The sequence below is a fragment of the Megascapheus bottae genome, chromosome 14 (assembly GCF_031878675.1).
Source record: "Megascapheus bottae isolate mThoBot1 chromosome 14, mThoBot2.hap1, whole genome shotgun sequence".
Lineage (NCBI taxonomy): Eukaryota > Metazoa > Chordata > Mammalia > Rodentia > Geomyidae > Megascapheus > Megascapheus bottae.
The window spans coordinates 12,440,866-12,454,539 of NC_143522.1; the positions used below are offsets into that span (position 1 = coordinate 12,440,866).

Below are 13,674 nucleotides of genomic sequence, written 5' to 3' on the forward strand. Positions count from 1 at the left end.
GCCTGTGTGGGTTGACCTCAAACTTTTCATCCTCAGATCTCAACTTCTTGAGTAGCTAGGATTATAGGCATGAGACACTAGTGCTTGGTTCCATGCTAGGCTTTTTGAAATGAGGAAACTGAGGCTCAGAGACAGCACTGTGCTCTTTGATCTCCCCCGTCCTCCCTTATCTCTTCTGTACCATCAGACTCACTTCCAGGACACACTGCTTCCAGACTAGAATACTTTATTCAAGAGAATCTAGCTTGGCAGTCAGACGGCCCACAAGGGAAGCTGGTGGAGCAGAGGGCCTTGGGGATTCGCTCCACTTCCCACAGCCATGGGGCTAGGGCCACATGGCCCTCTCTCTTTTAGTCCCTTTAGCCAAGCTGCTCCTTGTGCAGCCTCAATCTGGTCAGCTCCAGGTCACTGTCTGTGTCCCTGAGAGGGGGCAGGATGGTGGCACCTTCCTGGAACAATATTCCAGAAGGAGCAGGTGGCACAATGTGATAGAGAATAAGGAACAGCAAAAACCCACAGCAGGCACTGCTCTGCAGAAGTGAGTGTCCGAGTCTTTAGGGTGAAGAGCTGTTGCCAGAATGGGGAAGATGGAGAGGACATGGCTGGATCCTTTCCACTGGCTGCCTGCTGTCCACTCTGCCAGGGCCATGGTGGTGGGAGCAAACACCCGAAGTCCCGCCTTGGGCAGGAGCTCTCAGGATAAGAGCTGCTGTCCAGGGAGAGCTGGGGCTAGGTCATTCTCTTTTCTTCTTCATTCTCCTGGGGACTCTTGGGACCTCTGCGCCCTTGCTTGCCCCTTGCAAAGCCATGTGTCTTGCTTCTTCCCAAGCTGAAGCTTCCACAGGTCTGTGGCTGGCTTCATTTTTTTTCTCTCACGTTCTGTTTAAGGCACTGAATTCCTGAGGGTCCTGTCCCTCCCTGCCCATCGTCTTGGAGGGAGCAAGTCATTCAGCAGGGATACAGTTGGCTAATAAATAGAGGGTAGGTACCAGCAGGAGGTCACTGAGGATACGGTAATAAATATACGAGCTGGGCATGGGGTCTCTCCTCCAAGGAGCTGGTTAGCTCCAGTCACCTCCCCTGTCAGAGAACAAACAGACAGGACAGGGTATCAGTAACATGGTGGAAGGCAGGGTCCCTTCCTATGGGGGGCAGAAGATGAAGAGGGAGTGATGCTTGCACCAACACCGACAAGCAGCTGCGGCCTGCCCCTCACCCAGCGCGTACCCAGGAGTTCAGCACTGCACCAAATTCTGTATCATTTACCCTAAACAATACCCCAGAGGAAGGCATTAGTATTGCTCCTTCACACAGGAGGCCCAGAGAACTTGCTTAAGATTACACAGCTAGCCAACATCAGAGTCTCATTTGAACTCAGTAGGGCATCATATAACAGGTGTTCATGAAGACTAAGAATGAGTGGTTTAAAAAAAAAATCCATTTGGTGCTGGGAATGTGGCTTGGTGGGAGAGTGCTTGCCTAGCATTCATGAAGCCCTGGGGTTGATTCTTCAGTACCACATAAACAGAAAAAGCCAGAAGTAGTGCTATGGTTCAAGTGGTAGAGTGCTAGCCTTGAGCAAAAGGAAGCTCAGGGACAGTGTACAGACTTTGAGTTCAAGCCCCGAGACTGGCAAAAAAAAACCCCAAAACCATTTTCAGCCTTTTTATATAGGCTGCTTTCATATGGTTTGTTTGTATGAGACCGACTGCCCCATCTGCAATTACCCTTCTCCCTTAAGAAAGGAAGAGATGCATCTTGCCATGCCAAATTCTGCACAAGTATGTTGTTGTGAGAGAAAAGCACATGAAACAGAAGGATAATTTGAGACACTGGTGTCAATGTTGAGAAAGGCAATATGGCTAAGTACGGGGTAATCAAGCCTTGTGCAAGCCAGGCAGTTTCTAAGCCTTTCAACAAAACTGAACAGCAACCTAAGTAAATTATCAGAGAGTGTGTCATCAGACGTACTATTTGGCTGGACACTGGAGGCTGATGCCTGTAACACCAGATTCTTAGAAGGATGAGAACTGAAAATCAAAGTTCAAAACCAAGCCAGTCAGACAAAACTCTAACAAAACAGTAAAAAGCCAGAAGAGATGTGGTTAAGTGGTAGACCTGCTGCAGCTTTGAGCAAATCCAAGCAAAAATACAAGGCCCTGAGTGCAAGCCCCATCACACACACACACACACACACACACACACACACACACACACACACACACACACACACACACAGAGTAATTAATTTTTTGTTCAGATCACTGTGAAGATTTTGGCAAATACTTCAAAGGTGTTCCAGTGATTAAATGGCTCCAGCCCCATCTACTTACTTACATGAGCATAATTACTCCGTTCTCATCTATAAAAAGTAATAAACAGGACCAGGATTTATATTGACTCCTGTCTCCAACAGCATGGGAGTGGGGGTGGGGCAGAGGAAGTAATATCCATCAACTGATTCATTAACTAATTGAAAAGCAGTCACCTATTCATCTCCTAGAGATGCTTTCCCGGTAAGATTGATTGCCTTTTCATGTTTTCAGTTATTAAAATATGATATATTTGTGCCCTTTTGATCAAGAGGGACTACTAATAACGATTCTGATAATTTATTCCAGGAGAAAATTTAATTTAATTTTATGTTCATAGGAAATTTAAAATAATCCATTCACATATCATCTTTGTGGCCAGTAAACATCATAAGGTAATAAATAAAAGGCTTGTGAGAATTAAAATAATGTTAAATTAGGCTGAACTTCTGTGGGGAAAATGAAGTAGAAATAAAGTCTTTAAAAATAGAAGGTAGGGTCAGGAATTTGGCCTAGTGGTAGAGTGCTCACGAGGCATGCACAAAGCCAGAAGTGGTGTTGTGGCTCAAGTGGTAGAGTGCTAACTTTGAGAAAGCTCAAGGACAGTACTGAGGCCCTGAATTCAAGCCTCAAGACGGGCAAAAAAAAAAAAAAGAAGAAAAAGAAAAAAAAAAAAGAAAAAGAAAAAAGAAGGTGGTGGCTCATACTTATAATCCTAGCTACTTAGGAGGCTAAGATCTAAGGATCAAGGTTTGCAGCCAGCTCAGGAAGAAAAGTCTGTAAGGCTCTTATCGCCAATTAACCAGCAAAAAATTGGAAGTAAAGGTATGGCTCAAGTGGTAGAACAATCAGTTACATAAAAAAGCTAAGCAAGCTCAAGGCCATGAGTTCAAGTCTAAGTACTGGCACATGGGCACACACATACACACACACACACACACACAATTATAAATAAGTAATTATTAAGGAAAGGTGTGCAAATATGTATTTTCACTATTCTTTTCTTTGCCAGTCCTAGCCTTAGCTCAGGGCCTGAGCACTGTCCTTGGGCTTTCTCAAGGCTAGAATTCTACCACTTGAGCCACAGCACCACTTCAGGCTTTTTCTATTTATGTGGTACCGAGGAATTGAACCCAGGTCTTCATGCATGCTAGGAAGGCACTCTACCACTAGGTCAGACTTCTGGTCCTTCATGAGACCCATTTCCAATTAACCACCAAAAAGACAGAAGTGGAGCTGTGGTTCAAGTGCTGGAGCACTGGCTTTGAGCAAAAGAGCTCAGGGACAGCTCCCAGGCCCTGAGTTCAAGTCCCAGGACCAGCACCAAAAATAAAAAGTGAGGGGCCGGACTCAATGTCAGCCTAACATTGAGCAAGTGGCACCTGGGCAGGGCAAAAATGAGGGCACCAGACTTGGAGGACTGGATTTCCTTGAATCCTGCTTCATGGAAGGAGAAGTCTCCCATGGATGAGCTAATGGCTCATGGTACAGAACTGGGCAAACAGTCCTATATCATGAAATGAAATTACTTCCTGTCTTGGAGCTGAAGAAGCATCGGCGTGTACTCGATTTACTCTATTTTCACTACTTGTACTCACAGATCTACACGTTCCCTTCCCTAAACCTTTGCTCCCAACCACACTCAAACCTGAAGCTCCAGTCTGCTGCCCCTCAGGTGTGAAGCCAAGGTGGACAAGCAACATGGGGAAGAGAAGGAGAAGGAAGGAGACCCCAGGACAGAAACACTAGCCTAGAAGCCTGGAAGGGCTGCACCTTCTCTAGGTAACTTCTCATCACTGGAAGAGCAGGAACCATGGTTACTGGCTGATGTCCTGGCACACAGGAAGTGTTTGGTAAATGTTTCCAGGACCCTCAAATGCTTGGTGGGTGCTTTGTCTCGTCATTTTACAAAAAGAAATGATTTTAGACTACACAGTGTACTGGGCCAGGCCAGGTAAGAGCCAGGGTTCTCTCAGGCTTCCTGAATGCAGCCCCTGTTCAGGATCCCAAGATTTTCTGTATCTTGCCTCTCCCCTTCCCTGACCACTGGCAGCCTTCTTGCCATCCCTGGGTTCCCCCCCTCCCCAGCACACTCACAGGTGGGCTTTCTGACAGTCTGTGTGTTTCTGCTTCTCTTTCTTCCTCTTCCCCCTGCCCTTGGGTCTCCTCCTGCAATAAGCCAAAAGCGTCAGGACAAATAATTGAGGGCCCCTATACTAGGAAAGGGGTTGGCAGGCCTGAGAATAGCCCAGAACCCCATTTGTTCACTTACCTTTCTGGCTTTGTCAACTCCAGAGGCCTAGAGAAACAAACAGAAGGGAGAATCCAGAGAGTAGTTTACTGGAGGCTTCCTTCACAAATCCCCCCCCACACCCAACTCCGATTTTCTAAGTGCTGGTTGGGTAATTAACTCTGGGGACACTAGAGGGCAGCATAGAGCTGGTGAAGGAGCAATAGCTGAAGGCCCTAGACACCCTACCCCCACCCCTTCCCCAGGGGGGTTCCTTCTCACATGCTTCTGCAGGCCTCAGCCTCCTGGCATCAAACCTAGGATCTTTTGAGTCTTATTTTCGGCTGCTTCACTTTCTCTATTCACTTCTTCCCTTCCTTCTAGAGGGCATTCTGAGGTTTTTCTTAAGAATAGTAGATGATGGGTAAGGCCATGAAAGAGCAATGGCGGCTGCCAGCTAAGGCTGCTTGTCTGGATGCACCCCCACCCCGCTCCTGGGAGCTGCAAAGCGAGTGAGTGGGGGCGGTAAAAGCTGTCTGGTCACCAGTTATGTCCTAGCTCTGCCTCCCAGGCTATGGCTACTGGCCCAGAAGTGAAAATAAAAGTGCCTCTGTTGCCTGGTCCACGGGATGGAGATCTGCCCTCAGTCTTCTCTGGAAGCAGTGTGTGGTGCATGGTAGCGGTCAGCTGCGCTAGGCTGGTCCCTTCCCTGTGAATGCCTGGCTGTATCTCTGCAGACTGGGCAAGTCAGACACTGCTGGAACCTGACTCTTCTCACCACAAAATTGTGGCTATAAGGACAAAGGTGAGGTAGAAGGTAAAGTTCACCATCTAGCCTGAATTCAAGAACGTGAATGAAGGGCCAGGAGTTTGGCCTAGTGGTAGGGTGCTGGTCTTGCGCTTGCTGGCCTTTGATTTCTTGGTACCACATACATAGAAAAAAGCTAGAAGTGGTGCTGAGGCTCAAGTGGTAGAGCTCTAGCCTTGAGAAAGTCCAGGGACAGTGCTCAGGCCCTGAGCTCAAGTCCAGGACTGGCAAAAAAAAAAAAAAAAGAACGTGAATGACCTAAGTTCTGGTGGAGAGGAAACAGGTTGAGACAGGCTTCCCAATACTGGCATGGTGGTGAGGGCACAGAGCTGGGGCTTCAGTTCAATGGGAGCAGCCAGAGTCCTGGGCACTAAGCAGGGGCAAGCCTACAGGAAAATGTAGTAACAGCCAAAAGTAGCCGTTTTTTGCCATACTCACTTGCTATGGCAGATCATGGAACTGCATTAAACCTGGGTTTGTTCCTCTAGACAATGGGGTAGGTTGGCCCTGAGAGCAGGGACCTGGTCTGTCCTGTTTATCCAAATGTAGAGACCAGTGCCTGGCACACAATAGACACTCAATAAACATAGGTGGCCACACATGTGGGGCTGGCCACAGTAGATAAAGAATGGTCCCCTTTCCCCTACCCCATGTGGGCTCTGAATCTCAAGTCTGATACCTCTGCTACTGCCCTGTGGATGCCCAAGATCAGTATTTCAGCCCAGTTTGTTCTTCCTGAACCTAGCTGACAGCCATGTCCTGTAGCCATGTTTCAAGAACCTGGGATACAGACAGTTAGAGAGGGGTAGGGATGGGTACTGCAATTGTGAAGAAACCAGTGTGTCTAGCCGGGTGTGGTGGCTTACTCCTCTAATCCTAGCTACTCAGGAGGCTGAGATCTGAGCCAGCCCAGGCACTAAAGTCTGTGAGACTCTTATCTCCAATTAACACTAGAAAATTGGAGATGGCACTGTGGCTCAAGGGGTAAGGTAGTAACCTTGAGCTGAAGAGCTCAGGGGCAAGGCCCAGGCCCAGAGTTCAAGCCCCAGGACTCACACACACACAAAAAAAGGGGAGGGGGAGAGAAACCAATGTGTCCTTTACTTCCACTTTTTTCTCCCAGTGGAATCTGTCTGTCTTTCCTTCCACATCTCAGCCCACTCTGCCCCTTCCCATGGGTCCTCAGTCTAGTCCAGAACCAAGTCCAGACTTGCTATGTCTTTGAATCCAGGCACCTACTCCAGGGGACTGGAGCAGCTGCCTCTCATTTCAGAAGAGCGGGGACAACATGCAGGAGTCCTTACAAGTCTGGAAGGGACTCAGTCTTTCGCTTCCCCTGTAGCATCTCAGCAGCTGTACTCCAGTTTCTGGAGCCAAATCCCCATGCCAACTGGCTGGTGGGGATGCAAAACAAAAGGCAGCAATTCAGGACTACTTACCAGGAAAGCCAGTGCAGCCTACAGTAGGGCTAGTAGCCTGCACCTCTGCCCTGGGACCTAGCTCTGCAGAAGTCTGCTAAGTGTATGGGGCCTGTCCCTGCCTCGGGCTCCAACGTCCTACCTGCATTCACAGAGCACGTGTTGAGAGAACGTCAGCTCCACCATGGAGGCCTGCAACTCAAGCTGATGGGTGATTTTCAGGATCTGTGAGAAGACAAAGGTTGAAATCTGGTCAGGATGCACATGAGCAGGCTCAGAGCCATGATGGGGACTCAGAAAGCAGTGGGTTCCAGTCCTGGGACCTTCGCTTGCCTCTGAGTGTTTTCTGTGGACCTCCGGGCTGTGGGTTAGGAAGTGGCATGAAGAGAACTCCTTACCTGCATGGTGACATTGACCATCTTCACTGGAACACAGTGCAGCTGCTCGTCACCACAACAGCCAGTGCAGCGCATGAGGGAGACGCAGGAAGGGTTGAATATGTGCTCCACCTCACTGGGGTACTCAGTCAGAATATCCACCAGTGTTTCCATTGGCCTGCAGTAGCTGCGGCCCAACACTACATGGAAAGGCACCACTACAAGGAGGGAGGAAAGCTAGGTTAGGCCGGCAAGAGCTCACCCCATGACACCCCATTCCTGGCTTCCCTGGGTTGAGCCCTATACAGAGCCCCTTCTGCTCTGAACTGTTGATGGGAGCCCTCTGGGATCCCTTATCTCTTCTGCTGGGTCCCAGTCCCAGAATCTCTGAGTCCCAAACTCTGGGTGCTATTCTCTACTCAGGTACCTGATTTTACCTTGGTTCTCTGGAGCTTTGGGAGCCTAGTGGCTCCCCAGAAGTCCCACAGGGAGAGTTGACTTTCCCCTTAACTCTCTGATCCCCAAAACTAACATGTCTCCTTTATGTCCCCATTCGGTGCCAGCTACTCCGCCTGCAGCCCATCTCCCTCGTCCCTTCCTCCCTTTGCCTCTCCCAGTGATTTCTACCAGGACTGCTGTTCCTCCTGAGAGCACAGCATGGCTCTGGCTCACCTCTTCATCACTGGTGGCTCTTATCTCCCCCATTATAGCCAAATTGAGGCTCTGTGAGGACAGGAGCCAGGTCTCCGTAAACACAGGCTAAGTGACTCCTGACTGATTAGATGATGCTCACTGAGGATTACCAGGAAAAGCCTTGACCTGGGCAGTGGCTGTCCTGCCTGGGCAGTGTCTGTTTTGTGGTAGTGATGGGGTCTTTTGGAAGATGATCTGGAATTCTTCAAAAGACACTGCTCCTTCAGGGGATCGCCTAGGCCAGGACCCAAGCAGAAGGCTTCAGGAAGTGGCCAGAGTAGGGCATCTGGCTTCAGTCCCCACAGTGGCTGTGTGACCTTAAGGAGGTCCCTTAGCCTTTCTGGGTATATCAGTTTCCTGAGATGGGGAAAAAAGAAGCATCTAGGAATAGATGGTTGCTAAGGTCCTTCTGTTGGGACAGATTGTGCTTGCACACACAATACAGCCCAGCCTTGAGACTATGGGCCGAGAAACATCCCCTGCCTGGGTCATCTTGTTCCTGCCTGGCAGTCATCAGCAGCTGATGGAGGATGACACGAAACTGGGTCATCTGGAACCATCTCTGCTACTTTAGCATTGGAGCCATGGCCTTTCCCAGCAGCCTCTTACTTCCGAGGTAGGCAGATGGGGCCAAGGTCCATTCCACCGAGCCTATGAGGACGTGTGTCTCCTGGTAGTCTCAGAAGAAAAATAAACTTCAGTCATAACAGAGGCCCTCGGGAAGGGCTGCACGCTGGTGGAAAACACCCGAGAGACACATGGCCACGTAGAAACGCTGGGTCAATCGCTGAGGCCTATACATGCCGCTTATCTGGATGTGTGCAGCTTCATTCTACCCTCATCTGTTTAGGGGCACTCAGACTAGACCAGGGTTCGGTGGGATCCTGAAGCTCCTTAACTCTATTTCACCAAGCCATTGGACAGGCTCTCTGAACCTCCATGGGAACTATGGCAGTCTCTTCCAGGCAGTCCTGAAGCCCAGGGGAAGCCTGACTTTGCAGTAAGGGGTCAGAGAACACCTTTTTAGCACCAACCAGCTCCAGCAACTGTGCATGTAGCCTAAAAACCTTCACAAACCCTGGGCCACTCTGAATGCTTCATCTCTACTGTGGAAACATAAATAGAAGCAGAGGAGCAGCCAGCTACCAAAGCACTGTGGAAGACTTAGACTCCTGCCTCGAACCCCTCTGCCAGGGAGAGACAATAGTAGGAAAAAAAGGGGCACACCAGTCCCCTCCAATCCAGCAAGCAAACTCCCACCCAGCCGGGCTGTCAAAGCCATTAACTTAGGTTGAGCTGAGCCGGCTGGGCTTTAGCGGCAGAGACTGGGATTTCCTTTCTCACCCTGCTCCCGCCCCTTCCCCACATCCTATCAAGTAAATGCTTCCTTCACAGGACTTCAAGATCCTGAAGCCTGCTGCTTTCTGGCCTAGGTGGCTAGATCATGTGGGAAAGGGGTGGAGGAGAAGGGCCAGGGCCTGCTTTACCTGGCAGCTGCTAAGAAAGAGGGCAATTCATGTGTGGAGGCCCCTGACTGGGTGTGGGGGCTGGGTGAGGGGCCGTGGAGGGGAGGCAGGGTAGTGACCGCTCCCAGATGTGGCGGAGCTCTCTGCTCAGCTGCTCCTCCGCACACTTCCGCTAGCCTCAGACCTGTTCTGGGTTGGGGTGGGGGTGGGGTGAGAGGAACCCGAGGCTGTTCCTGGCCAGAGCTGGGCCGTCCCTCTAAAGGCCCCTCTTGAGGCTGTGGATGGGCTATTGGCTCTCTTTCCAGCCCTGTGGGTGAGCAGCCATTGGATCCCCAGCTTCCCACTAGCCAGAATAGAGGAGACCCGGGAGAGAGCGGAGAGCCAGCTTCTGGACAGGCTGGCCACCAGCAGGCGCCCAGCAGGTGATCCACTCACTGGCAGGGCATCCAGCCAGGCAGCCACAAAGGACGCCCTGCTCACGCCGGCTCCACCAGCAGGCAACTGCGAGGCCTAGGGCTGGGCACATGAGTCCTGCCAGATACTCTGGAGAGTGCCTGAGGGCAAGTGACCCCCACAGCTCTCTGAACCTCAGGCTGTAAAGCATAGAGAATGCAAATAGCTTCCCAGTTCCCAGTCCTGTGGTCAGATGGAATGACAGTGAGTGCCCAACTCAAGGAAAGAAGGGCGGTTGTGGAAAGCCGCATCCCTAGCTGGGCCACACTGTCACTTGCTTGGTGTGAGCAGAAGAGGATGGCATTTTCAGATTTAAAAAATACCGGGTCTAAATTTAGCTCCTTGTGCCTCCTTGGCCATCACGTAGTGCCCTTGATCGATCAAGATGACAGCAAGCTGCCTTCCAATCCCCTCACCAGGATCCTGGGAGGTGCACACACCCCCTCTCCTCTAGGGACCTAGAGAATAACTACTGCAACCTAAATAAAAATAGGCATTTTCAAAAAGAGCTTACACCTATAATCCTAGCTACGCTGGAGGTTGAGATCTGAGGATGGAAGCGCAAAGTCAGCCTGGACAGGAAAGTCTGTGAGACTCTCGTCACGCGCCAATCAGTTGAAATCCAAAAGTGGAGCTGTGCCTCAGAGATCAGAGGGCTGGTCTTGAACACAAAAGCTAAGGGTCAGCACCCTGGCCTGAGTTCAAGCCCCAGTACCAGTGCACACACACACACACACACACACACACACACGCTCACACAAAGCTTTTGATACAAAGTAATCTAATGCTCCCACTTTACAGATGAGGAAACTGAGGCAAGACTTCTTTGGGAACTACTGGCTGAACTACATTAAAAGCATCAAGGCAAGTTACAGCGGTGGAGGTGGTGATGGCTTCCTCTCCAAGTTCCAGAGAGTATAACACTGTGCCAAGTCCAGAAGGCCAATTCCAGTGAGGAGTCAATGAAGTCAAGGGCAGCTAAATCTCAGACTGATTCTATTCAGTGGCCAAAGCGTCTGGGCCTTAGCAGGAAGGCCTAGTTAGGCCTGGCCAGGAGAGGTTGCTACCAGGGCAGACAAGAGGATAGCCAGGTGGGGAAGGCCAGCGGATGTTCCAAGCCACAGATGTCCCTTATACCGTGTGTGAGCTGGTCCCTACCCACTCCCACTCGTACGGGGGAACGGGAAGCCTCTCATCTCAGAGAAGTGGTGAGGAAGGGAGGGGAGAGTCGCGAGACCTGGCACGGGCCCCTGCCTTCTGCATGTATGTTTCTTTGGCAAAGGTCTTGTTGCCCTTTGAAGGTTTCCTCTGGATGCAACATAGGGCGGGGAATGGAGGGGCCAAGGAGGGCGTGACTCGCCTTCTGTCTGTTTGTAATCAATGGCAAGGCCTGGTCAGAGCCCTGCAACTCCACCAGGGCTGGGCTGCTGGAAAGGGGCCTTCTCCCCACCCGATCCTCTTGACTGCCTGCCCACTTCATCTAGTTCCCAGACCCCCAGTCTGGCTCCTGGACTCAGTGCCTGCCTTGCCCTTCAAGACCCCATCCGTACCCTTAGAGCTAGTTAGGAAGGGGCTCTGAGGCAGCTGGACAAACCTCTAGCTATGGTGATCTGCTTTCTGTGTGCAGGGCGACCTGGCCTAGGACGATATCTAGGACTGCTGGGTCACAACGGGTGGATCGCTCAGGCCCTGGCAAAGATGTCTAGCTTGTAGACGATCGATCCCCAGTTTGCAATCATACTGCACCCACTCTTCATGCCAGTTCCTTCCCATCCTCTGTGGGAACTTGAGAGGAAAGAAGGGAGGGGCTGAACATGTGTTCTCCCAATCTGGCTGGCTTACCTTCTACTTCTGATGAGCCATTCCCAGCAGACAGGGCCTTCTGCTGTGGATAGAAAGGTGCAGAGATAAGGGTGTGTTTGTGGGGCATGTGTGTGTGTATGCTCATACACGCATGTATATTCCCTTCTGAACCCCCACTATCCTATGTACACACACACACACACACTCACACACACAAATGCTCTGTCCTATCTGAGAGCTGCCTCTTTACAGGTGCAACTTAAAACCAGCTGGACCCTGGGTAAGTTCCAGCTCTCGTTGGCCTCGGTTTACTCTTTGGAAAGGCCTGAGAGGCTGAAGACTTTTGGAAGCCCCCTGTATCCCAAAGATAATGCAATCCTGTGGGGTCTCCCTTCTACCCAACCCCCAGGCCAGCTGTGCTGAGCCTGTACAGCCCGCCTTGGCTGGGAGCCAGAGCCCAGGGGGAGGTGATCAGCTGGTGGGGGCTGAGGGGCTGGAGCAGGCTGCAGGCTGCTGGTAACGTTACACCTCTGGCCAGCCCTGCAGCAAGCAGGCTGATGACTGGGCTGCTAGGCCAGGCGGCTGCCCAGCCCACCCACTCCTGGCCTGGGGCTGGCGGGGACTGCCAGGGTAGCACAGTGGAGAGGGAGTTCATTGGCTTTGTCAAGATTGCACTGCCCAGTCTGGCTCCCAGCCAGACTCACCCAGCTCCTGGGAAAAGGACCCTGCTCACTTCCCCAGGCCCTGCACTCAGGACCTCCAGCCACTCACCCAGGAGAGACACCCAGCAGGACCCCTTGTCTCATCCCCAGCCAACTGGAGCCCCTGGTTCAGACCTGAACCCCAGTGAGGGCAGGACCTAGACTCCCCAATACCAGCCTCTTCAGCTAGCTTCCTCCCCAGCAGGTCAGGTCAGAGGTCCTGGTCCTGGGGGTGCCTGGCTGGTCATGGAGCCTTGACGCTGACCATAAGGCCAGGAATTGCCCGGGATTCATGGACAGAAACTTTTGAGCAAAGCCACTAAGGCTCCAGGGGCTAGACAGGAAAACCTTCCTCTGTCTTTGTGGGTTTCCCTGCCCCCACCAAGACAGCCCCCCTGGAGCTGAGGAGAGCCCAGCCTGAGGTCTCGTCCCCAAAGAGACGGGTCCAGCCTGACCCCTAGGAAATGTGTTCACATCCTAGGAGGTGCTGTTTCTTGGAGGGGCTCTGGGACGCGAATGGTCCAAGGCGCCAGGCCAGAGAGGGTGAGTCCTTACCTGGGGATGCACAGCAGGCAGCGCCAACCCAGCCAGGAGCTGCAGAAAGCAAGTGAACAGTCTCATGGCTAGCATCTCGTCAGAGGTCTGGAGCGCGTGGACTCCAGGGGACAATCAGCATGCCGACCCCTGGAGGGGCGTCGGGCGACGAGCGGGGTGGTCCCTCTCACTGCTGCCCCGGGGGCCCCGCCGGGGCCTGAGCATCCGTGGGGAGCTGCGGGGGAGGCGAGCGGGACGCAGGTAACGCTGTGGCTAGGGACCCGGTGGAAGCCGTCCCGCGGGTCGGGCGGCGCGGGGCTCCTCTCGTGGCGGGCCGGAGTCCCGGAGTCGGAAGGTGCCGTCTCCCGCTCGGACGGACCGCGGCTCCCTTGTGGACGGGGGGGCCGGTCGGCGGCCGGGTTTCAAGGCTGTGCATCGGGGCGGGGCCCCGGGACGCCCCGCCCACCGAGCGCGGGCCCCGAGCGCCGCGGCGCCGAGCGAGACCCGCGGCGGGACGGAGCGCCTGACCCCCGGAGGGCGTGGGAGCGGCGGGCCGGGCCCCCACCCCCCCCCGAGGGCCCCCGGGGCGGGGCCGGCAGGTGCGGCGCCCGCGGCCGCCGTCCAGGTGCCGCCCCGGGACTTGGGGGCCTCCGCCGGCCCGGGGAGCCCTGCGTGCCCGCCTCCCCCCGGGCCGGCCCGGAGGAGAAGGGGCTCCTCCACCCCGTGTGACGGCTGAAGACCGCGAGCCCCGGAGCCGCCGGCCTAGCCTGGGTCTGCGCGCTGCCTACACGTGCGTACACGTGCGCTCCTGGGGAGTGTGTGTGTGAGTGTGTGAGTGAGTGTGAGTGAATGTGAGTGTGTGTGAATGAGTGTGTGTGT

The 13,674-nt window shown here is 52.9% G+C and overlaps 1 protein-coding gene across 2 annotated transcripts; it reads right to left on the reverse strand.

The window, feature by feature from the left end:
* Window positions 1-250: 250 nt before the first annotated feature.
* Window positions 251-13,172, reverse strand: Pgf (placental growth factor). 2 transcript variants are annotated; one of them, XM_090345392.1, is made up of 7 exons: window positions 12,817-13,172; window positions 11,600-11,642; window positions 7,167-7,363; window positions 6,911-6,993; window positions 4,585-4,611; window positions 4,410-4,481; window positions 251-1,080 (listed from the first exon to the last, which is right to left on the reverse strand). In XM_090345392.1, the coding sequence occupies exons 1-7, from the start codon at window positions 12,889-12,891 to the stop codon at window positions 1,062-1,064; spliced, it is 516 nt and encodes a 171-aa protein (XP_090201518.1). In that variant the 5' UTR covers window positions 12,892-13,172; the 3' UTR covers window positions 251-1,061. The 2 variants fall into 2 exon arrangements, with proteins under 2 accessions (XP_090201518.1, XP_090201519.1); XM_090345393.1 differs by lacking the exon at window positions 4,410-4,481.
* Between the last annotated feature and the right edge of the window lie 502 nt (window positions 13,173-13,674).